This window comes from Falco peregrinus, chromosome 13, assembly GCF_023634155.1.
Source record: "Falco peregrinus isolate bFalPer1 chromosome 13, bFalPer1.pri, whole genome shotgun sequence".
In the NCBI taxonomy this organism is placed as follows: domain Eukaryota; kingdom Metazoa; phylum Chordata; class Aves; order Falconiformes; family Falconidae; genus Falco; species Falco peregrinus.
This window is the reverse complement of record NC_073733.1, coordinates 5570434-5595957: the sequence shown is the minus strand read 5'-3', so window position 1 is coordinate 5595957 and position 25524 is coordinate 5570434. Positions and strand designations below refer to the sequence as shown.

Below are 25524 nucleotides of genomic sequence, written 5' to 3'. Positions count from 1 at the left end.
TGAGGGTGCCTCAAGTGCCAGAGAAAGGACTTTCCTGTTAATAAATGAGAGGGAATTAGAAGACACGCTGATATTGCGGTAGAGACACAGGATCACGCGGTTGCATGCTGACTTGCAGTGCAGGGCAGCAACATTTTTTGCATATTCCTGAAAATTGTTGTTGTTTGCAAAGGATCAATGCTCTGTGAGCTACTGGTCAGACTCCTGCGTATTATGGAGCTGCCACAGGCGATCACTGAAATAGGTCTGTAGATTGTGCTCATGTTCAGAACGGGCTCATCCACAGCTAAATGACTGGAAAACAGAAGCAGCTCCCATTTTAGGCTGACCTGGGGAAGGACAGTGAGAACTTCCCATGTGCATCTGAGATCCCTCCATGCTTCTTTAGTGAAGCTGAATCTAAATTCTTTTTGCATGTTTGAAGAAACCTGAATTTGAATTTCAGCCTTTCGATGTACATATTCCTTTTTGGACTCTGGGCCACCCATGCATCCTTGGATGAGCCATTTAACAGTTCAAAGCCTTGTTCTCCCCATCACTAAAAGACAAGCATTGCCTACCCTGTGGGAATGCTGTAGGAAGCACTGAAGTCAGAACTAAGGAAAAGACATCCTTTATAAAACTTTTGAAGATGGCTTATATAAGAATATAATCAAACCCCAACATCTGCCCGGAGATTATTTAGGCATCTGCCATGCACAGACATATCTGGCAGAATAAAATCCACTGAAGTCCATAAACCTGATCCCAACAGTAACAGACGCAACCAGTAACTCACCACTTCTACACTCAAGAATCTACCACCACATCACACCAGAGAAGAGGGAAGCCTGGACACACTCTCCCCTCCAGCCACACACTGCCAGATGCTGAGCCACACCTGCCAGAAGGGCTTCCCCAGTGGCGGCACAGCCCCTGCCATGGAAAGGCTGGCCACCCTTGCCGGCCACGAGAAAGACGGGTTCGTCAGGATGAACTAGACCCATGTTTTCCACAAACAGGGGAAAAAAAAAAGTCATCGGCCATTTTGATTGTCTTGGTCCCAGGTACAGGCAACGTCTAAGAAGCAATGCTGCCCTCTGTTACGTCTTCAGCTACTCACTCGTGCATGGCTGGGGACATAGGTCCAGCTACTCCATCGCAGCTCGGGGCTTTGGATTAGCCTCAGTCAAATGACACAGAACAACGCAAGCAAAGCCGGCTCCTGCAAGAAGCTGAGCACCTTTAGTTCCTAACGAGCTTCAGAGACTTAGAGAAGGTGTTTTGCATCCAGTAAGGACAAAGAAATCTACTGTAAGTTATTGTAATTAGTTCTTCAAGTCCTAACCTTCATCCACTGCTTTTTCACTATATAAATCAGGTATTAAAATTTTAATACAAATCAATATATTCACCTCATCATTTTGTATTAGTAGCATCCAATTTCATGGTCAAAAACTAGATGAAACAGATTTTATTATCAGTTTAGAAGATAACCTTTATCTTTATTTCAGTGTGTTACCTTATTGATGAGTTCAATACAGAAATTTCAAGGCAATCATGAGTGCAATGTAATCATTCTGTATAAAACTGTATGAGAAATAGGTTTTAAAATGAAAACGTACTAACAACACACTATCTCTACATGCCCATTTTGAAAAAGAAATTATATCATTAACAGGAAATAAAGATTATTACTTATTCATATTAGGCCTGACTCCAACACGGGTAATCGGATTGACTGCGAAATAGCTCTACAAACACTTTTCTCGTACTCAGAGGAAGTATTTACGTAGGCAAATACTGCTGGGCTCTGGCAAAAGTGGGAGAATTTGGGCTTCTCTGATTCAAAGATTTATTATTGACAAAACCGTCAGTTGCTCAAACCCCACAAAATGGTTTCAACTGAACAGTCACACCACTAGCTGGAGAAAGGCACGCATGTGATAAGGAAGGAGAATGAAAAAGCTTATTGACGTGCTGACACACAGCTGATAAGGAAAACAAAAACCCACTTAAAAAAAAAAAAACCAACAGTTGAGTATTAGTCGAAGTCAAGAGCAGCATCTGGTTTCCTTTCTCTCCCAATGTCAAGAAGATGTTGGCAATGATGCTGAAGCTATTTCCAGTTCTAGCCATCCTTACAGGTAAGAATAAAAAGCTGATCAAAATAGCACTGGGATAAAGGAACTTGTTGAAATAAGAGAGCAGGTGAACCTGACTGGCAAACTAGGAGAATATTCAAGATTTATTTCAGGATGGAGTGAAAATCGTGGCTATAATGCTATGTCATTTGGTGGAATTGGCAAGCTGACTGCTGACTGGTAAGAGTTCTTTGCTCAAGGCCAGAATTTTAGCTTTGGTAGATTAATGCTTTGTTCTAAAGCCAGGAAGAGGCAAGGAGCTCTCGCATGGAGCGTTACGGTCTTTCGAGCATTTCAGGGTTGGGTTTTCTCATGTTTGGCTTTTGTCTCCCCTTGATAATGGCTCTGGGAAATGCTGCCTCCATCCCACCCCAGCCAAAAGATTTTTGGGGATGCTTAACTTTAAGCATGCAAATAATCCTTTGGATTTCCCCTCAAGTTAAGTGAGGATGTAATACTTTGTGGAATCTAGGAATTATATGGTATTAATATGGTATATTAAAGATTATGTATTATTCATGTTTCAAGGACATTTCATTGTGCTAAGCTTTATTTTTAATATATACAGAAGCAGATATTTTAAGTCTAATGCTCCACATTGATGAACAGCCTCTGTATCCACTAAAGAAAGTGGAAGTTAGTTTCCACATTTGCTTTTCAAGATGGAATTATCTCATTTGGATGCCAGAGAAATATTTTAAATAGTTGCTCCTGGCATTTCAATGTTATCTCTCTCACACACACATAAACCCCACAGATTTTTGCCTTAGAAATGAAGAGTAATTCAGAGTTAGTGCCAATACTTTTCAAAACAATGTCCTCTAATTTTAAAGTTCTGGCTTTAAGACTAGCAGTGTGTCCATACTGATGGGTGCCATGGACTGCAGGTTTCTGTAGTGGCTAGGAAAAGGTCAGCAAACTTGGATTTACTTTGTGAGCATTACAAACTGCATGGGACTTAGTGCAGGTGGGTGAGTCCCAATTAACTGCAATGACTTTCTCTACAGCGAGGCAATGGTCTTATGCAATATCAATGAGTAAAAGACATGGATCAACTATTTTAAACAAGTTACGGTCCTGTTCACACTAGCTTTTTTCAATGAGATACTCTGTACTCATACGCTTTTTTTTAATTTAAACCAAAAGGCTACATTTAAGCCAATGTATGAAATGGAATTATGAGTTTGAAATGTAAACAGTGAACTAAATGCAAAGCAAAACTTCCATGAACTTCCGTGATGAGGGAACAGGCTCTGTGAGTCCAGTTCACTTTCAGTCAAAAGCTCCATCTTGCAATTAGTGATGGCTTTTAATAGCCTTGCTAGACAATGGAAGTTTGATAGGGTTTGGCTTTATATTTTTACTAGCCTGAAGACTATTTAAACTAAATGTATTTCTTCAAAATATACAGCTTGATGGAAACTAGAATGCTTTGTGGAGTCATTTCTGCTAAAATTAACTTATTCTGGAAAACCTTATAACAATCAGGATCTGTGGCACTCCTGACTCCAAAACCAGAGAATAATAAAGGAAGTATGTGGCGCAGATGACTGGAAAATGGATGTTTTCAGTAGAATGACATTGTGTTGAAAGATGGTAGATTTAACCCTTCTGTGAGCAGAAAATAAATACATGTAAACCTGGAAAAATTATTGTGGCAAGAAACTGTCATCCTCTGGTTAACTCTAACTCTTACAGCTGAGAACAGTGACCTGAGATATCTAAAATAACATTACATGACTTTCTTATTAGATCTCAGTAAGGATTAAGCTACTGTGCACTCACGGGACAAGCAGGACCTGGGATCCCCTCTTGCCCCAAGGCAGGTTTGACATATTTAGGTCAGTCTCCAGCCATTCCTGTGAGACTGTCTTCACATGTAATGTAAATTTGCTGTAGTTTAAATCCGCTAGTTCTCATCTTAGCCACCAGCAACACAGAAAGTAGATGACTCCCTTCTTCCTCGCAGTGACCTTTTACTATTGAAGCCATCAGTCAAGGAAAACAGACCCCGAAGACTTCAGACTCTAGGTTCAGATAGGTTTGCATATTGTGGCAACTGACAAATCTACAATATTTACATGGTTAAAAATGTCAAAATAAATTAAATTTCTTTTTTAAACAATGTTTTCTCTCATAGAGCTAATAATGTGAGTAAAATGCTCTTTGGTATTCCTAGAGGTTCTGCTTAAATTCTCAAAAGCAGCACCTGAACATAAGATGCATGATATTTCATTAAGAAGAATATTTTTTATGTTTTGCCTCTATCATTCGTATATGCCCAAATGAAAATTACTATTATTATAACATGAAGTTCTCACCTTGCTTGTTTTGCATAGAAAGCTCTGAAAGACTTGTATTTTCCATCGCATTCAAAAGAAATATATTCTCCCTCAGAATCTTTAGTTTTAAAACTGGACTCAGTGATCTAGCAAAACCCTGGAAAGCCCCTTTTTTTTCTGGCAGCTGTAGCTTTCTTTGTTGCTGTATGTCACCACTGCTAGTAGCTTATATATGGAGGACAGAATCATAAATACTGTAAGATGGTGCTTGATGCCTTTCATTAATATGACTGCGTAGCCAAGTCTGATCAGAACATCACGGGAAAGGGCTCACAAGTTATGTTTGCTCCCTTTCAGCTTTGAGAACAGAAAGGGTTGATCACAGGATTTCTCACAACCCACATAATAAAAGCAGTCCCAAAAAGCTTTGTTTGATGTTTCCAATATAAAAGCACTGGGAAAGAACAGCTTCTGCATGTGAGCCCTAAGAAACCTAAACAAAAGCAAAGTAATTAGCAAAAGCAGAGAAAGGCTGCTGGGCTCCAGCCTGGGGGAACCTGGCAGTGCCACCAAGTCCGAATCAGAACATGAGAATGTCAGGAAAGGTGACAGTGCAGGAGATGGTGAGCCAAGGTAAAGGAGAGCAGACATCTAAACAAAAAATTGGGGCAAAAAAGGGCTAGAAGGGTGTAAAAGGGGGCTAGACCCAGCGGTGCAGGGGAGCGCTGCAAGGGCAGAAGGGCTCAGCTTGGCCACAGGCTCTTTGCAAGAAGACAAGTCTCGGCAAGTGAGAACAAGTATGTTTTTAGAAACCCTGCTTTCTCAGAGTATTATTTGTTGTAAGGTCACAGGTATTCTGTGGGATTTAATTCACTCGTTAGCTTTTACCCACTCCCAGGTTGTTATCACTAAAATTTTCCACACAAAGTCCAAGGGAAACTGTACTGAAAAGGAGAACGACTAGACACGTCCTGTGGGTTTCTTCGATACTGCTGGGAGCAAAGCACCGTCACACAGCTCCCGGGGCCGGCCCCGTCTGACCTCTCCTCCCCACACTTACTGCCCGCAGGCCCCGTCAGCGGCGTTGTGGTGACCGTCCCTGAGAAGGCAGTGAATGTCACTACAGGTGGAAACGTAACCCTCCTCTGTACCTACAAGGATTCTGGACCGCTGGGAAATTTCTTTATTCAGTGGAGCTTTTATAGTGCCAAAGAGAGCCAACTCCATACCGTAAGATATTTATTTATTTATTATTACTATAAAGTTATATTCAAGATATCCTTAAGTCCTCAAAGAATCTCGTTACATTTGATAGTGTTATCACGTTATCCTCAGTACAGGCAAAGGAGGCAGGTTGGTGTTCTCACCCTGAAGACATGAGATGGAGATGCAATGAAATTTAGGGCCAGATGCACAAAGTTATCTAGGCTCCTAGTTCCTACTGGCATGCCTGAACTCCTTTAGAAACTTCTGAGAAGGAACAAAAGCGATTCAGATGCTCAAAGGACTTGCTCTAAGTCACACAGGAAGCGTGAAGCAAGGACCAGGTGTCCAAAAATCACACAAGCGCTCCAGCCCCTGGACCAGCTCCCTTTTCTCTTCTCTGGCAGATATTTCCTGCCATTGTGAAGGCAGCTTTCCTGGCGAGACACCCTTGCCTACAACAATGTATCCCCCACTTAAGGGTCAAATGAATGCTCCTTGTCTCAACTGCTATCATTTCTACAAGGCGGCTCAACAATAAGCTGTCAGTGCAAAGTGAGCTGCGAGTATTTTGGCAGGACTCCGTAGAAAGTTGTCACAGCAGGAAATCTGCCACAGCAAACTCGCATCGGTATTTTGTGGCATCCCACGGGTGTCATTGTGCTAGCAGAACAATTACAGATCAAAGGCAAATGCTCCTTGCCCTTCCTGAGACCCTGAGAGGCACCAGAGCCAAACAGCATCTCTCCCCAGGGGTATAATGGGACCGCAGGGTAGGTTGGAGCATCAGCACAGGGACAGCATTGGGACTGTGCAGGACACCAAGTATTGAACAGCTACGTGCTGTAAGCACTGCCCGAGGCTCTCACGGGGCTGTGAAGACCTTGCAGAGCAGCCTGGCCTGCCTGGAAGGAGTCGGGATGGGATGTGTAACTCCCTGTATGTCCTCACACTACTGCCCAGGCTTCAAGAGCTATCCATTAATCTTGTTTTTGGGGGAAAATGAATCCATAAACCTCACCCCCAGCATAACACACAGGGTATGAGTTGCCACCAGCTCAGTCCTGACAGGTGCTGAGCAACCAGCAACACCTTCCTTTAGAAGATGAAAAGCTGATTAGAAGTGTTACTGCATCCTTGAGGATGACTGTGATTTTTTTTTCCATGCCCCGGTGTCAGGCTTATGCCTGTTAGGCAGTCAGTCCCTTTTCTTTCACACTGGTTTTATCCCATTGCCAACATTCTCTTTCGAAAAGTTCATTCCTCCTGCCTGGTGTTACACCTGAGAGTTGGAGTAAAGAGATTTGACTTTGAAAAGAGTCACGGTCCACTCGGATGATATTCTTGTAATGTTCGCCGGCTTCCTAACAACGTTACGTTGGGAGGTTTGCCCCTGCCGACAGAGTTACAGCTTCTGTTCGGTTTATCGATGAGAGCAGCATTAGGCTGTCTGTAGTTTGCAGAATGTACAGAATGTGCCATCTGGCATCGAACAGCAATAGTCAGTAGGTAAGAAATAGCAATTTAACGTTAAGACACCACCGCTCACCCTCCTGCAGTGTATCACTGCCACTGTGCCAGTGCCAAGTACAAACACTGGGCCCATCCCAAACCCCAGCTCTAGCTGAACGCCACACCAACGTGTACACACCTTGCCTGACTAATTGTATGAATAATTGTTACTCACTATTTGCTTTTTTTCAAGTTGAAACTATTCTATTAAATGAAGAATTATTCATGAAAGGGTGGTAGCTGCAGGCTTCCAAAGTAAGCTGTTTATAGTACAATATACTATAGTTTTGATCCAGTATGTTACATCATAAATTTTAATCACTCATTCAGGTGGGAAGTACAGCACTGAGCCAGGATCAAGCCCATCCTCTCCAGATTTGGTTGGAGTCTCTCTGTTTTACTTGTGTCAAATATTCCATATTGCAGGACAATAAATGCAATGCATTTTCTGCTCACAACCAAAAGCAATAAGCAGACTGTAGTTGCAAGTATTTTAGAGGGAGAATCAGACAGTTTCAAGAGATCCAGGAGAGGAAAACCATTTGTAAACTGTGACCAATGATGAGAAAACACCCTCTGAGGACTGTAATCTTAAAATACTGTCAGTGGTTCAGAATATGCTCAACAAGAACTAACCGATGTGAGGCTACCAAATGTCAGGGGGACCTTCTAGATCAATCCCTTCAGCACTCCCTCCCGGCTTTGCAGCTCTAATCCCGTTCCCCTCGAACACGGAGGTAAGATTTCCTCTCGCGGCAGCGCCCGTCACCCTTGGCTCACACACCCACGACGCTGGGAGGGTACCCTGCGTCCTCCGAGCCTGCCGGGGGACCGTGGCACTACTCTTCTTAAAACGCTTTTAGCATCCCATTCAGTCCTGTATTCCTTGACCCTGTGTCCTTTTACCACAACACGGCAATTCCTTACCATTTTGAACCTACTCACAATAAAATGAATCACGTTAATGCAAACACTAGGAAGAAAGGGCTGTGCCTGCTGGTGAAAAGTACGGTTTAAGAAGTTACACAGCACAGCTGAACACGAAATTGGATTTTCAGCCTCTCTCTGAACTCACAGCAAGACGTTCCTGGTGACTTTTCTGAGTTTCATGAAGGACTGAGTGCCTGAAAGCATGAAAGTTTTTCTCCTACAAGTTTAAACAAAAAATAATCTCTTTTGACAAACCTGGCTTTGCCCTTGTTGCTTGGCACGTAGCTGATGTTAAGTTTCACATTTTGTTCCAAGTAGGAAATATATGCATGGCAATGGGGGAGATTGCCAGCTTTGGATTTCATTGTTTAGATTGAAGAACACTAAAATGCAAGTCAAAAATGTGTTTAATATGCTGATACGATGACAAAACCAACTGAATTGAAGAAACTGGCACCATACCTTACTGAATACCAGAACAGTGGCTTGCATTTTAAGTGGGATATAATTACTGAATTCTATGAGATACTTAGATTCTTCTAAAACGTTAGTAATAAGCAAACACATGCTTCCTTATAATTAGCATATATTTTCCCTGAAAAAGATTGTGGAAAATTCTGGCACCAGTCAAAATTTGCTGTTTTATCAGCAACTAAATGGGTAACATTTTCAAATTCCATTTTTTAAAGTTGAAAACTGCCAAATATTTCGAAGACAGGAGACTCAAAATTTCTCCAAAAACCCAGAGAAAATACATCTTCTTATCCCACCTGCTACAATTTTAAATAATTCTGACATTTTACTAAATGCTAGATGTCTTGATGACCATGTTATTCACATGGGTCATATAATCACAACAGTAAGATTAAGCAGATAGGATGTTCTCCATAACAAATGGGGTGTGTGTGTGATATTGATTTTAATGAATAATGTTTATTTACATATTTGAGAATATGGCCCTTTCTGTCTATAGTGGCAGCAAATAATAGCACAAACTGTGGAATGTTAGAATTAATTAAGGCAAATTTATGTCATTAAGATGCTATTGGCTTGAAGCATGAATGTGAGCTTTAAACGACTAGATTTTAGGACATAATACATAATAAGCATAGAGGCCGTCAGTACCCTGTTTAATAAGAATGTCAATATTTTACACTGCTATTTATGTTACAGATTTTGCAGTGTTTTGAGATACATAACCTTGGGTACAGTCCTGTCTGGAGCAAAATCAGTAAGATCAGCATCAGAACTAGTGCCAGTGTTCATGTAATGCCCCAGAGCATTCAGCAACAGATTTTACCTTGCCTCAAGGTGAGGCAGAGCGGTTCATTACTTGCAGACCTGGTGCCGATCTGCCCCCCAGCACCGCCTTTGTGAAGCTGGCTGGTGCCTTTTGCTGTTTGCTCGGGTGTTTTCATACCCTGTGCCACGCTGCCCACCTTCCACACTGCTGGCGCAGGTGCTCGACAGTTGTCACGGCAGTTACAGCGCAGAGGACGACAAACCACAAACAGGCTGTTCAGAGAGAGAGATGATGGTGCTGAAAAGGGGGGCAGCAAACAGCGGAACGGCAGGTGTGCGCAATGCTGTTTTGGAGACAGTGTGGCTATATATAGAGTGTGAATATAGAACTTTTTAATTGGAGCCTAACTCTGCTGTTCTCCTGAGAAGTTTCCCCAGTGGAAAAAATTCCCCTCATTTGAACTAAATAATGTAAATATCAGTTCATGGAAAACAGGATGCCATGTGTATTTTTAACTTTTTCTTCTTGCCATTCACCCCTTAGCAACATGTCTTTTTAATGATAAACTTAATTTTTAAATAATAACTCCCAGCCAAGGATCTTGAGAATTTTCCAATACTGAACTATCTCTATTTTACGTATAGACAAACTGAGGCAAACCCACTACTTTTTCAGCTCACCCAGGCTAACACAGTACATCACAGCCTGGCCTGGGTCATAAGGTAAAGTCTCGACTCCTGCTCAGATCTGCATCTGTGCTTCATTTCATGCTCTGAGTCACTCGGCTGGCCTCGGTGTAAAGCACCCAAGTAAATGTTCGAAAGGTTGAAGCCTGCTGGTGACTCCACACAGGCGAGGCTGCAGCCTTGCAAAGCTAAATACAACTCCTGAACCTGACCAGGGACACACCTTGAGCCTCTGGCCCAGCCCACCCGCAGCGAAAGTAAGTGAAATTACCAGAGATGCTGCATGCTTACCCAAGATATGCCCAGGGCAGAATTCTTCATTGAAATTTTGAATTCACTAGATGAGTAAAGGTCATGCATGACTATTGTAAGAGAAACTGAATTGTTGATAGACTTCTTATGAATATGTTTTTCTCCCAGAAAAAGTGAGCCTGAAATATTTGCAGACGGTGACATAGACGCTGCTTTGGTAAAGCTACTGACGGGCACTTGAGAGGGAAAGAGCTTTAGCGGCCTGTAACAGCAAGAATATCTTCCATTTATTTTATATATTGGCTTTCACCCTCCCAGAACCTGCATTTCTCTTGTACCTGTACTACCAAGAAAGTATTATCTAGTGGATAGGGGCAAGGAGGGTCTCACTGAGAGTCACAGAGAAGAGGAAGATGGCACCATGCCCCTACGAGAAGTCTAGTCATGTCCTTATGTGATTCACTCGGCAAAACTTTCACAGGTTGTGTCACGTTGCTCAGGAACAGGGGACAGGGTGGCAGAGCCCAAGGCAGGAAAGAGATGCAAGAAGAGCAATCCAAGCGCAGCTGTCTCTGCTCCTTTCATCCCAAGACCCCAAATGCAGATTACCAGCAGTCCCAATGCCGGCACAGTGCTGCTGCCCAGCGCAGAGCAAGGCACAGGCACTGGGCTGCCATGTGAGAGCCAGGGGCCAGCCACCCCTCTAAGTGTGGGGCTCCCATAAAAACTTTTGAAAGAACAAATTCCTCCCCATGTAGTACGAGTAGTTCTTGAGACCCCATCGCATGCTTTCAGCCACAGGCAACCGAGATTGTGTGTTGCAGAGGCTGTCAGTGCTGCAAGGGCCACTGGACTGGCAGCAGAGCAGTTCCAGCCCATGAACAAAGATGAGCTGGTGCCAAGCACCTCCTGAAGCAGTATAGGAAAGCTTCCTGGAAAGGGCCTCTCTTATACACGAACATATTTTTTTTACTTAGAGGCGAGTGTTTTAAACCAGAGTTTTATCTAGCACTTAGATGACTGAGTAGATGTTTAAAAGGAACAGCTTCATGGAAAGCAGAGGCAACACCTCCAATGCGAAGGCACGGAGATGCTGTTGTCATGCCATTGCAGAGCGACTCCCTGGATGTCAGTGGGATTATACTGTGGTCTGTCTGTGGTTCTCTCTGGCACTAGGGTAACAGTCTGCAGAGAGATGAAATAAACTGACACACTGAAGCAGACAACAGTGAGAACACAAAGGAAAGTGGAGATAAGTAGATAACGATCAGGTTACAACTGGTGCATTTGGAACAAAGATTAGACTTCAAACTTAGTGTGCCTAATTTTAGGTAAAACTCAGAAATAAGATTCTCTTGCACCTCACTGCTGACAAGGCTTGAGAAATCTGCAAAATCTGCTGAACACAAGGCACCCTGCCCTTGTGAGCAGCACTGATGGTACTGATGGGGTGCTGTGCAGGGAAGAGGCTCTTTGATTTTGGGGGAACATTTAAAGTCTCATTTAACTCTCAGATCAGCACATTTTTACTCAAATACAGCATTCCCCGTGTCATGGTATTCTGAGTATGGATGAAAAGTCAGTCAGTCATTGTCAAAAGATGGTGTATGTGACAGATGCACGGGGAAGATGTAGCTGGAGACACAAGGTAAGAAAAAAATCACCCCAATCTTAACAGCAAAAAAGACCTAAACAGCTTCTACTATGTTTATGCTACTGCTAGACCTGTAATTATGTTCTGGATTAAAATCTTAAAACCAGCACAACTAAGATAAACTGAATCAGATGCATCATTCCAAATTTTTAACTAACCTTATTTGTTATTGCATTTTTCTCCATCAAAATTACTTTGGATGTAGCTGTTGTTTTTTCCCACAGCTATTCTAGGTGGCTGAACTAACACCTTCAGGAATATTCTACTCAAAGGGTATCTGAAGGGCAAATCCACATACCAAGAGCCTCTGGGCTGCATGTGAGCAAGTCTGGATAGCCCAAATTTGGGGCTACATGCTTACATTGAAAAAATAAGATAGTCATCCTGGGTCTTCTTTCTAGAATATAACAACATTGTGAGATGTGGTGGATACAGAAGGACACTAAGCTGCCTGCTGAACTGGCTCCCTCTCAGCTGTCAGCAAAATGTCCCAGCCATAATCCACTCCAAACTCTTCTTGACTGCAGCGGGCTTCCTGCCTTACCCTGAAGTCCAGGGTACAACCCAACGTACATTGAGATCTAATAATAACTGCTGAAGAGCAGTTACACCAAATGCACTACGAAAACATGTTTCTGCTTGATGCACCAATGGTTCAGCCACAGGAATGATACTGTGAGAACATGAAAGAGCTGCTCCTCAAAAGCGTTTTGCACCCGTTAAAGCTGCTGAATGATTAATCCTCTAAAGGCTTTTGACTTCATCCCTTTCTTCTTCTACCAATGCACAATTGTGACAAGATGCTTCTAGTCATTATTAACATCCTCAATTACCCATGCAAAAATCCCAGTAATGCAGGACATGATATCCCTACTACAGACTGGCAGATGAGGGTTTTGACAAAAATGTGTGAAATGAAGCTGTGGTTGAAAAAGGCATTTAGGGCCAGACTCAGTCATGTGACACATGTCAAAGAAACCAATGCACACGCTGAGCATTTGCTTTTTTATCTAGACGAGTTCAGAATCTGAGCCTCAGGCTTTAATTAACACTTTTGAGCGTGCTACATTTGTTCCCGAATTAGATGGTAAGATGCTTAAGGGAGTGATGAACATTTTTCCCCCTTGTTGTTATTTTATAAATTCTGTCTGTACTCATAATTCAAAAAGAGATCATGATCTCAAACCAGTAAAGTTAATACCCTCCTTTGCATTTATCAGTGAGAAAGAGGCTTTAACAGTTCTTTTTCTAGTAGCTTGAGAAAATATCAAACAGAAAATGATAAAACAAGCCAATGATGGGGCCCTCTGAATGCCTGAGCTTTACAGCTCTCCAGGCAAAGACTGTGAATCAGATGCTGAATACATCAGCCTAGAGAAATGTCATCGAACAAGATGCTAGAGCTTTGCCTCTGCTGGGGGGGAAAAGTGAGAAGGGGCTGGTGGAGGGAAGACACAGGTACTGGGAAGGAAGCCATGCCCTGAAACCGCCCCCAGTCAGGAAATCAAGACTTCTGTGGAGATTAAGTGGGACATTTTGTAACACATCTTCAAGTACATCTCATCTTAACAATTTTGATATCCCGATGTACTAGACATGTACAGCAATGTGATGCAATGACACCAGGAGATGGGGGGTGGGAGGAATATTGACCTGGAAATTGTGAATGAGTCCATCCAAAGACATTTGAAAGACACACTTATGCAAATTCTAGTATGTATTTATCCTGCCCCAAGAAGAAAGGAAGCAGATGGAGGCATATTTCTTCTAATTTACTGCCTGCTTTTTCCTGCACCCCTGCCACACCCTAAGGAGGAAGATCTTTCTGTAGAAGTTCTATAAAGAAAACCTGTAGGTGGGTTCCTCACTCTCTGCCAAACATCTGGCAGCCTTTGAAAATCCTCAACTCAGCATCAGCTTTGCCAACTGCTTCCTCTGCAGGCAAATACTTTCCTCACGATCACACTAGAAGAGGAGCAGCCTTCCCACAAGTCAGGCTAAAGGAGAAGAAAAGGACATGTGATTTCATGTACCAGATCCTTCAGAACTGGGGATACAAATAATCTTGTCTCCATCATCTCGAGTGCCTTGAGATTAACGAGATTTTCTTCCAAACGAGTACGATCATTCCCAGTTTCTCTGTTCTGTTTGTAACCCAGCTCCCCCAAAGAAGTACACCAATTATTGACTCAACTGCCATGGAGCTCTGTGAGCCCAAATCCTTTTCTTGGTTGCAGCAGAAACTGTGCCTGGCAATGCAGAGTAGCGATACCACTGCCTTAGAAAGTCAGGAAGGATGGCTGCTGACGTGAGCGGCTTTAGGCACTGCCTGGCCCACGCGCTGAATAACCAGCGAAGCTGCAATCCTTTCTAAGGTCAGGGAGACGTCTTCTAGGCAGCTTAGCTGTTTTGCAGAAACTGGTGTTTCAGATTGTGGAGTTATTAGGGACAACATTTTCAGGAGTGATAATCTCCGCTCTTTTTTCTGTCAGTTGTTTGATTAGTCATCGCAGGCAGCTGCTCCCATGAAATGTGAAAAGGCACCATTATATAAAAACTTGTGTGAGCAAACTAGCTGGTAAGGAGAAGCAGCAGCCATTACTGGATTGTTTTTCCACTGGTAAATCATCGACTTCACCAGAGCTGCTCATGATTTGCCTGAGGATATAAAAAGCTTATTTTTTTTCATGAGAAGCACAGCAGATTTCTTTCGTATTTTTTTACATTCAAGACGTTGCACTTTAAATATATTTATCACATCAAATTAAAAAGGCTTCCAGGAAAAGTTTACCATTGACTAAATTTACATTTTTCCCATACAGACATTTTAGGGACATTTTAGGTAAAATGGAAAGAAATGTCAATGAGATGTGTGTCTGTAGGAGGGAACATTAGCTGTCAGTTGCCCAAAATAAAAAGACTCCTGTATCTTCAACAGAAAACAAGTTGTTTTACTTTTGAAACAGAAAAAAAGATTTTTGCAAAGATTTTCATTTCAGCTTTTTGAAAGCTACAAACGTGAGCTTTTCAAGGACAGCATAAACCCACTTTGAACAAGGGTTTAAAATACCCATTTTGAGTGTATTGCTTAAAGTGGGCTACGAATTCACAGCCAGTTAACTGAAACATGTTCCTCTTAAATGAAATTTCCTTCAATCCACCCATACCTCTGGGACAAGATACACACTCAGTAATTACTCACAACATTACTCAGCCTTTTTGGTGTTTACCACCTTCCTTCAGGGAACAGACTCCAGAGCTAGTGAGATAAGCATCATACAGCAGTAGAAGAACAGAGGACAGGCAGGACCCTGCAGAGGAACCGAATGCGTTTCCTTAAGATCTTCCACTACCTTTACGTTCATAGCTGAAAAAAACAACCCAGAAAGCTTCTGTTTAAATCCGTGAGAAGAACAAATATTCCCTGTTGAGTTGACACCTGTCTCAGATTTAACAGTGTATACAAAATATTTTCTCTGCATGCATTCAGACAGGAAGAGAGAACACAGGGGATTAATTTTTCAGTGTATTGTATGAGGGCTTAGACAAGTAATGCACTCTAACTTCACATCAAATACACCGAGGGGCACTCGCTCCTCTATAATGTTTACTGGTATGCCCTGGCTGCATTTAAGGCTTGTAGTGCCAGTCCTATTGCCCATAACACGTGCTATAGCTAAGCTGGCACTCAGCGGGCAGCTTGTGCCAGCCCAGATCACTCTGAGGGAGACTGAGTAGAATTTAGCCCCGTTTTTTCCGTAACCAGGCCTTTTAGCAGGATATAATGGGCCCGCCTCTCCTCTCATGCTGCTGCAAGTCACGCATTACTTCATTTAAGTCATTGTACAGCTTAATTTCACATTAGTGTGAAAAGCTGATGGAAGCTCTTTCCCTGCCCTACTCGGACAGTTGCAACTGATTGACGGAAGATGCAAATCCAGCCCAACACTGCCAAGATCTATGTAGGAACATAGCTCAACGAGGAGCCTGAAGTCACAAGTCGCAGTTCTTGTAACCTTGGAGTCTTGCAAGGACCAGTGTGTAACACTCTTGTTGCTCATACCCAGACAAATGTAGAATGAGGCAAGTGTGACCAATGTTTTTGTAACGACAGGTAGAGCTGGTTTTTGACGAGTGAGTTGCTTAAACCGAACTCCCTATTGTGGACGCTCTCCTTCCTTGGGGAATACAAGGGTGCGCGCCCAGACTCTAGTTACGCCACAGAGCTCCATCCCTAGACATCCGCAAAGCATAAAATCAGTTTTAAAACTGATAGTATTGCACGCCAACAATGAAAACTGGAAAACTGGAGAGCCTGTCCGGCTGTTCAGCAGACTGTCTAACCTAGTCCACCACTGTGCTAACGACTGAGCCTCTGATGCTTCCTCCCTGCAACACCAGTTTTCCACACGCTGGCAATGCAGTAGTGTAGGTTTGGTATTCAGAGCCCTGCATCAGTTGTACCTGGTGTTTGCAACCCTGGGGCAGGGAAAGATAGTCTGGCTGGCAAGTAGGCAGAATTGCACCTGAGGTGGGGCCAAGCTGCAGTACCAGAGCTGCTGGTGCTGTGCAGGCTGCGTTCTGACCTTCATTTCAAAGCCTTATCATTGCATAAACCAGCTGCGCTCTGGCAGTTTTGGGGTGTAGCTTGCCTTAAGCTAACACAGGTTTTCAGATAACATTGCTTAAAGACTTCAGTCAACACTGTACCAGGGTGGATAAATGGAATTAAGAATAAATATTCTTAATTCAAAATGCAATCAGTTGATCTGCAAAGTAAAGCAAATTATACTTCTTGCCTGGGGACCTGCAGCGTCCCTGAAGGCAGGGAACTTTGACCAAAAGGAAATTTTGATACTAGTCAAGTGCGAATGGCATTTCACAGGAGTCTGTGAAGCTTTCTTCTACAAGCATTTTCCAGCTATTCCCATTAAAAACCATGCTGTTAGTCCAACTTCAATAAATACATTTACACTGCTGATTCTGGAATACTGTCAGTAGGAACGATGTTAGATCTATTTGGGTCCCAACCTGTAATTCTATATGGTTACCTCTCACCAGTTTAAAAAAATGACTGAGTATGCTGGAACTGTTCACTTTGCCTAATTAATGGAGTTTGCATGTAGACACTGGGGCATGTACTGCCTATCCTGACTACTATCACTTTTACACAACTGAGAAAAATAATTAATGTTTCACAGTTTTCCACATTAGCTTTGCTCTTTCAGATCTTGGTTTCACAGCACAGCTAGACTGGACAGTGCATTGTACTCCTTGAAAACTATCACATTTACCCCAGAGCTGATGAGACGCTGCAGTTCCTAAACAGATTCGAGGTCCAAGCCCCAGACTACCAAGCAAGCTCCACAATGAACACAATTGTAGCTCTCCTTTCACTCAACAAACAACAGGTTTGGTCTTATAAGCTTATGAGGTCAAATTTACTCCTGCAGTGCTGTTAAGTACAATCAATGCTACTGAAATCAGTGAAATAGGTCAATGTTAAACAGCAAATTTTTATCTGGGAGGAAATGTTGCATTCCTTAGGGACATTTATCCTTAGTAGGTCTATAATTCTGCAAAACTTTTTTTCCCTGTTTAGTAAAAGGGTAACTTCTTGGTCCCAAATAGGTGCCTGTCCAAGCACCGAGGCCAACAGATATTCTTGATTCCACCTATGGTATGAAAACAAAGTCCATGATACTGTCTCTGACCCTGATTACACAAACAAGGAGAACAACACGGTTGCTCTAACTGCATGTGTGATGATTCTGCTGGTGTTCTTGTACTGCATTTTTATTGCTTCCAAATTTACTGCCAACAGATCAGGTGCCTTGTTTGCTTAGACCTATGCCTTGTGGATTCATTTCAGTTCTCTGTTCACGAGCTTCTGTATTTGGAAAGCTCTGCAGCCATCTACCTTTTGCAATGACAGGTCCATTCTTGTCACAATCTTCTTCTACTGAACTGCTTATTAATATCACAAATTATCAGTGCTTCAATTAGTACCACTATTCACTGCGCATGACTTGGCATTTTTTCTCACAGAATTGTCATATAATGGTTTATGGTTTCACCTTTGTTTTTGCAAATGCATCAGTCTGTGACTGGAGTGTCCATAAAGAACTAGCTACTGTCCCTTTATACAATTGAAAAATCCCATTTCTGAAAAGCTTGTCTTTTGAGAACCACTAGAAATATATATTCAAATGTACCATGTTTTTACCTATGCTTTCTCAGAGGAAGGGACAAGAAAGGGGGTGACATTGCTTGGCTTAATCAGAAATTGACTATATTCCAAATATGAGTACCAAACAAAGCGACAGGAAGATCTCTTGTTATTAAACTAACAATCGATTCTTTATCACAGATCTATTATTGTTCAGAAGACCAGTCTTACTCCTATGGACAGTTTAAGAACAGGATAACAGCCGCAACAGGTCCAGGGAACGCATCGATCACCATCTCCAACATGCAGCCCTCTGACACTGGTGCCTACACCTGTGAAGTTTTCAGCCCACTGGGTGACACCGGCCAGAGTCAGAAAACCGTGATTGTCAGTGTGCTGGGTAAGCGCCTTTCCTCTCTATTGCCGTATTGTAGTTTTCCCCTCTTATTATGAAACACTGAATTCACAGCTCAAACTACGTAGGACCAGGGGGTATAATAGGACTGTGATAAACAAGGCCCATGACGCAGAGAAAGGGCTCACTGATGCGCTGACCCACGGGATTTTTCCACGGGCAGAGCCGGGGTGCCCTCTGCCTTCCACACAAAGCAGACCTGGTGCCACTCCACAGCTGCCCCTGCCCCACCTGCAGTAAAACCCATGAGTGGCCTTTAGAGTCACTTTGTGCTCTCAAAAAGCGACCTCATGTTAGCAGGTAAGCGAGCAGCTGCAATTACCCAACCTCATTACACTTTTCATGCTAGAAAACCAAGCGGTATCATCTTTGATTAAAAATAAATCCAGCCCCAAAGACCAACATTTTTCTAATTTTACCTAATGTTGGCCAAGGTGACCTGTGTGAATCTAGGGACAGGCAGCAGTACAGCCCAAGGGGTCTGGCTCACTCCAGTTCCCAGAAACTCTAGAACCTTAGCATGTGTTGAATGGAAGCGGTACAAAGCCTTACTTTGGATAGAAGAAAGCCATCGTTTAACAACGAACAGGCAGGACAGAAAGGATGAAAAGTGGTGGAATGAGATGGTTTACTTCCTAATAAGACAAAAGCTTGTGCTAACCCATCTAATTGCTTTTATACTGAGAGTTCATACCTCCTCAGAGTGACAAATCAAAAGTCACATGCGAACATGATAACCAACATCATTTGCCTGTCTCCCAGGGATAAGAGAAAGACCTATGTAAACTCAGTCCCTGAAAAATCAAAGTACTGCTGTCATTACTCATCTAAAACTCCCCCCAAAAATAGTAATGCTGGAGCACTAGAGTAAGAGAATTTACTTTTCACACAAAGACCAAGAAACATTTTTTCATTTATGCACACAAAACTGGGCTGTGTTCATTGCTGGTCTAGTCGGTACTCTACAGAATCACAACCTATCCATAGGTAGGAAATGAAAAATAATAGGTGTAAGTGAAGACAGAACCTTCTCCTGTGTGCAAAGTGAGGAAATGCTATCAAAACGGATATATTTTTTAACAGAACTGTAGTTAATTTATTTCCTCCACCACTGCAATATACTGAAAAAATCCCTCTCCCTTTATGTGGAAAAGCTCCTGCTGCGTCCCTAAAGAAAACGATGCTGCTAGGTGGCAGAATGGCGTATGAGGAATAGCGACTGGCCCATTATAATTGAAGTAGTAGGTAGTCTTCATCTCAACACCTCCATAGTAATATTTAATATGCAAATGGAAGGCAAGATAATAAAAATGTATCCTAGGCCATGTACATATATTTAATATTACTCTGCACTCCGACGGAAATGTGTAGATGGGGGTCAGTTCTTTACGTACAGCAGCACAGTACCAGAACTCGAGGTGGATGCTTGCAGCCCTGGCTATGTACTCACGATGTCTGTTCTCATTGTTATTTTACAGTCAAACCATCAAAGCCTTTCTGCAAAATAGAAGGGACGCCTGAAAAAGGCCACCTAACCTACCTCTCATGCAAATGTGAAGAAGGATTGCCTCACCCTACCTACCACTGGTACAAAGTAGACGAGAATACCCTCACGCCTGTGACCGAAAAATTTAGTACGTAACTACAAGACCACCATATTGTGTTCAAGATCCGCAGTTCCTTAGTACCAGCCATTTCACACACTGTGTATCACCACATAGGGTAGTTAAAACTTACCCTCCTCTTCTGACAGTCAATGTCACAAAATCGTATTTTTCACTTATTCAAATTGACTGATCGCTGTCACAAAACAGGACTTTTTTTTCTGTTCGTTTTAATAAAAATTCTGTGGCATGTTGAAGTCTTGTCTATGCCATTACTTTAGGTTGTTAAAATGGGAGATAGATTTATGCCTTTGCATCTCCCTTCCCTCTGAATTTTGAGTGAACTTAGAATAAATTAAATCAATTTGTCATTCAGATGCTAAGACCTCCGTCCCCAAAATCTTCAGTACCTGTTATATTTTAATTTCTGAAGTTACACTGACAACACTGGTATCAATGCGGGTAAAACATCAGACAGGCAGGCTGATTTGTAGAGTAGTCACCTACTTCTCATGTTCTACTACACTCCTGCCAGATCCATTGTAGTAACTTCCTAGGAAGGTAAACGTTTTTTATTTAAAGAATATAAAAAAACCCAAATGAGTGAATAATCAAGAGAACCCCATTTCTAATCTCTTAATAGCTCTCAGTATTACCAACTAAAGGAAACCGTTTGCCTTCACAGTACACGAACAGTAACCTGTACCTGCTCTCTGTTTGTCACAGATCCAAACACTGGCATTCTTTACATCGGCAATCTCACCACCTTTGAAACTGGGCACTACCGGTGCGTAGCCAGCAACATCCTGGGCAACAGTACCTGTGAGCTTGACCTAACCACACACTGTAAGTTTAATGCATGAAAGTAATCACGTACTTGATGTATGACATGCACAGTTTGCAGGAAAATGCTGTAGCAACTTTAAAGCATAGAATTTTTTTGAGTAAGAACGGAACAGCCTTTGAAGAGCTCCAGAGTTTTCCTCCAGGCATGCCCAGAATTTACATTGACCAAGACAGCTGATTTAACATCTCCAGCTTCATTTCCCGCTGGGATCTGGAGCTGAATCCGGCTCTGAGTGCTGAGTCTTTACTGAGAACTGACAGATGTGGAGTTTAGAGCAATTTTTTTCAGCCCACAGTCTCACTGAGGTCCCCCCGCCCCAGAATTTACAATCATCACTGAAATGTGGTAGTATAAGGACTGGGGGATTGTAGATGTCACCCCTAGCTAAAAATACTGTCATCATGGAAAAATACCTTGCCCTGACTGCTCTCAAGCAGTGGTCAACCACATCTGCATGCAGATTTTTCAGCTAACCAGTACCATTTAACAAGAACCAAGCATGTGTTGTACAACCAGCCACCACAGATGTTCCTGCAATGGTCACTCAACTACTCAGCGGTCTAGAAAATGAAAAGCGCAGGTCAGAGCCAGAAGCTGCAATGCAGTGGAAATGGAAGGTTTTGGGGGCTCACAAACGATGAGAGCATACATTTTACATCTCAGCTGAAAGACAGAGATAAAGGCAACCTGAACTTCAGCATTTGTTTGCAAGGACTGAAGAGCAAAGGCTTGCAACTACTGCCAGTGTTAACAGCCTCATGTTTCCCTTAGCCAGGCATAAACACAGGGTTTGTTGGGGTCGGGAGCTAACCAACAAAAAGGGAGGCAGCAAAGGTCATAAAGCACAGTCCTCTGGTTCCTACAGAATCTTTGGCCTCCCTCCTGGAAATACAGCTGTCAGTCATTTTTTTAGTTCTTTGAACCCAATGCTTTCTTTCTGCTAAAGGCTCCTCCACTAAATTTACATGGGATTTTGCTGTAATAATACTTTTTAGAAAGTCAAGTAATCTCTTTTTCTTTCCAGATTCAGACAGTGCTATTGTTGCTGGAGCACTAATTGGAGCAATCCTGGCAGCTGTTATCATTTGTGTTATCGTCTGGATTTTAACCAAGAAAGCAAAGACTAAGAAGTTGTCAACTAATGAGATGCGGTAAGAGTTTGCTTCATTTTAAGATGATTATTTCTGCGAAACACTGCTGATAATCCAGCACTAAAGTAAAATGTAATTACTCTAACCATTTTTTTAGGGTAAATAATACAGGTTTTGAGAAAACTTCCAGAGTGACAATATTTGCTTTTGTACAACTTTAAAGCTGCTGTTCTTGTAACAGAACTTGCCATTACTCTCTTGCCTTTGTTTACAGGCAGCTACCACTTGGCAGTACCCAAAATAGTAGAGTAAATGTTTTTTTAAACAACACAAAATAAAAGTGGCAAGTTGGAAAAACAGGTTTTAGTATTTAAAAGTTAATGGTGACTGTTTAAGGCAGGTGGAAGAAGTAAAAGAAAAAGAATAGCAGCTAAGGGTTGCCTCAGCAAATTTATTGGGATTGGATGTTACTGGATTTAAACAGAGGGCTCGGTTCAGTGCTATTTGAAATTACAGGACACATGCTTGGGATACTTTAAGGCATCTCAACTGACAGGAGACACAAGGTTCAGGCAACAGAATAGAGCCCAGAATGTTCATTTTGATCCTGCTCTGGAAATGTCTTTTCCTCTGTGCTTCGGTTGCTCATTTTTCCCTTAAATTGCCAAATCTTCAGAATAGGGACAGCCTCATAAACTATACAGACTGTGTTCAGCCCCATGATGTTAAATGCTAAATGAATACATGCAGCTGAGGCCACAAAAAATATTATGTCATCTGGATACTTCCCATCGCACAGGTCTAAGACTTCCTGATAAAGAATTCTACTAATCCAGACCAGTGGTTGGTCACTCACGCACTGGACTTTTGCTTTCAATGCATGTAGCATTAACATCTACATTTGTGCTCAGATCCTAATAAATCTTAGTACATTGAATTAATTCACCAGAGTCTGATATTTTTCACATGTGAAAGTACTTAAATGTTGGGAGTTGGTTTATTATTTTGATAAGATAAATGGAATTCATACCTGTTACTAAAAATATTTTCCTGAATGTCAGCCTTTTCTAAAATACTAAATATATTTCAAAATATTTTTCTAGATTTCAGCCTTTTCATAGCTCTTTTCTGGCTGCACTCTGTTTTTGATGCACTTGAATGGGACACCAGGTCTGCATGGAATTTCCCAGAAAGCTCACACCAAGCAGCGTGTTCTGCTACCCCTCCTCAGACGCTGTTTGCCAGCACTCAGTTTCCCATTCTGCTTTCCTGGTGTAGCATTTAAACACAGCAAAATCCATTTTATTCTAATGGGATCACTTAAACCAGTGATGCAGACCTGTCTTAATAGCTTACACTGTCACTCTTTCTGTCTGAGCCGCAGAGACGTAGCTTTTTCATGTGCTCTTGGAAAAGTCTTAATAATACGGGGGGTTACTGCTTAGACAACAGAACTACAAAGACTCATTCTTTTGAAAAGCTCTAGTGTAGATGGGTTTTTAACATGTGAAATCACAATCCTCATCCTGTCTTCCTGCAGTGAAACGGCTCAGAAACAACCCAATGCAGAGTACACTGAGGTACCTAATGAAGAAAATGTTCCCATGACCACTGTTCCACCAAGCAATGCAACAAATGAATACCCTAGTGTTGATGAAACAGCAGCCTCTGTAATCCCTGAAAATGATGAGAAGCAAGAAGCGGGAAAAGAAGAAATAGCCTAGAGTTTTCCTTGTCAGCTTTGGACCCCTTTATACAAAAATTGTTGTCACTGAATTAACATAGAAGCATGACTAAAGCTTAAAGGGGCATGTGTACGGTGAACCACTGGGCTGGAGATTGAAAAGGGTCTATACACACGCACTTTGTGAATAGCAGAAGATTTGGCCTTTAAAGTTAACCCAATTTCATTTATTATCTAGTTGTAATTGTATATAAGGATAAAAAGACTATCATCCACACTTATCCAACCTATTTTGCAAAACGAATTAGGAAATGGGCTGAAGCATTTGACAAAGTAAGAGCTTTCCGGTCACCGATCAGTAATGCTGTATGTAGCCATACAGTTCTGAACCACCCCAGTCTTCTCCAGAAACAGCGTCGGCCAACCTCATGCTTCCCGTGCCCCATGGACAATCATCACGGCCAATACATTGCAGTGATTAAAGGATCTGATTTTGCACGTCAGAAGTAGAAAGAAGTTTCATCAATGTCATCAGAGTGCAGAAACAGATATTAAGACCTGGACCAGTGAAATCTTGTGTGTCTGAATTCCACCTAAAGCTAAAAAAAAAAATATCCCAGAAACTGTTACGCTGCTGCTGCCTGATGTGGAATACATTTTGTTAACAGTGACCTCGGCTTTAAAGTTCCCAAGGCACCAGCATTCCAGAGTTGTACATTTCAGCAGCCCTGGTTTTCAATCTAATGTAACTAAAACTCAAGTTCAGACATTGATTGACTGGTTTCCAGACAACAGGAGCTGGAAATCTAACCCCCTCACAAGGCTGGTTATAATAGGCACACACAGGATCAGATTCCTCATGACATGCAGATACAGCTGCTTTCAAAACTTAGAAGTGAATAATGCCTACTACGCGACACGCTAGTTTTGATTGATTCCTCTGCCTGAGACGATTTAAATCTATTTCCAGGCAACTGCCCTACCCACTAAGCAACAAACTCGTGCTACTTTCCTTCTGGTGTCTTTAGCCCAGTGTAACTGTGACTATTGTCTGTAGGTGAAAGCATCAAGCAGAAAGGTAAGTAGTGCACATACACCAATAGCCAACAGCTGAGAAACGAGCACTCTCTTGGAAGGAGAAAAGGGAATTGAACCACATACGCTCTGATCACTAGACACCTCTTCTCTGTGGGCCTCGTTTCTAAGGTTAAAACACAGCACTTCTAAAGGGCAAAGACCTACTTTCAGAAGAGCTCAAGGACCACGAGGCTCAAATGAATACAGACACACAGCCTCAGCAGCTCCCATCTGAACTACATGAGGTAGATATTCACTGACACAAGGAGACATTGGTTTCAGTCTCATGCACTGCAGAAAAATGTACATGGCTCAGGGATCTGGAAATTTTTGGCATGTAAGTCCTTCGTAGGATCTCATGTTCATAAATCCTAATATCATGAAACAGTTAAATGCAACAGTCATCTTTAAAATAGATAAAACGATACATCTGTGCTAACATTTTCAGTTCCCACACCTGTAAGTATTTCTATCAAGAAAGTGACCACACACAAAAAAAAGGGGGGGGGGGGGGGGGGGGGGAGGGGGAAAAAAAAAAAAGATGTAAGGCATGAGGTCCTAAGTAAGATTCAATTTGGATCACTATGCATAACTATTCATTACCCTTTCTATGCAGTTTTCTGGCTTTCAGATACTTGCCCTTGATACGTGTGTCCATTGTTTAGCCTTATTTCGGAGTAAAAGAACATTTACAGTCTTCTTATAATATTGTTTTAGCTAAAAACTGCTCGTACCAGATTGTGAGGGTCAAA

At 42.2% G+C, this 25524-nt stretch overlaps 2 protein-coding genes across 2 annotated transcripts in view; one reads left to right on the top strand and one right to left on the bottom strand.

The window, feature by feature from the left end:
- PSMD10 (proteasome 26S subunit, non-ATPase 10) overlaps nt 1-25524 on the bottom strand; it is a 60238-nt gene that overhangs the window by 28777 nt on the left and 5937 nt on the right. The gene's annotated exons all lie outside the window — the stretch shown is intronic.
- Nucleotides 1522-25282, top strand: VSIG1 (V-set and immunoglobulin domain containing 1). Its single transcript, XM_055817940.1, has 7 exons — nt 1522-2126; nt 5475-5635; nt 18256-18454; nt 19948-20103; nt 20800-20919; nt 21945-22071; nt 23552-25282. The coding sequence occupies exons 1-7, from the start codon at nt 2078-2080 to the stop codon at nt 23733-23735; spliced, it is 996 nt and encodes a 331-aa protein (XP_055673915.1). The 5' UTR covers nt 1522-2077; the 3' UTR covers nt 23736-25282.

What these genes read in the sequence shown, in the direction of transcription:
- VSIG1 (XM_055817940.1), top strand. Translation starts at nt 2,078, where the DNA reads ATGTTGGCAATGATGCTGAAGCTATTTCCAGTTCTAGCCATCCTTACA. An exon ending in CGTGATTGTCAGTGTGCTGG is followed by an intron (nt 18,455 to 19,947) that starts GTAAGCGCCTTT and finishes GTTATTTTACAG; the next exon opens with TCAAACCATCAAAGCCTTTC. An exon ending in TTGTCAACTAATGAGATGCG is followed by an intron (nt 22,072 to 23,551) that starts GTAAGAGTTTGC and finishes GTCTTCCTGCAG; the next exon opens with TGAAACGGCTCAGAAACAAC.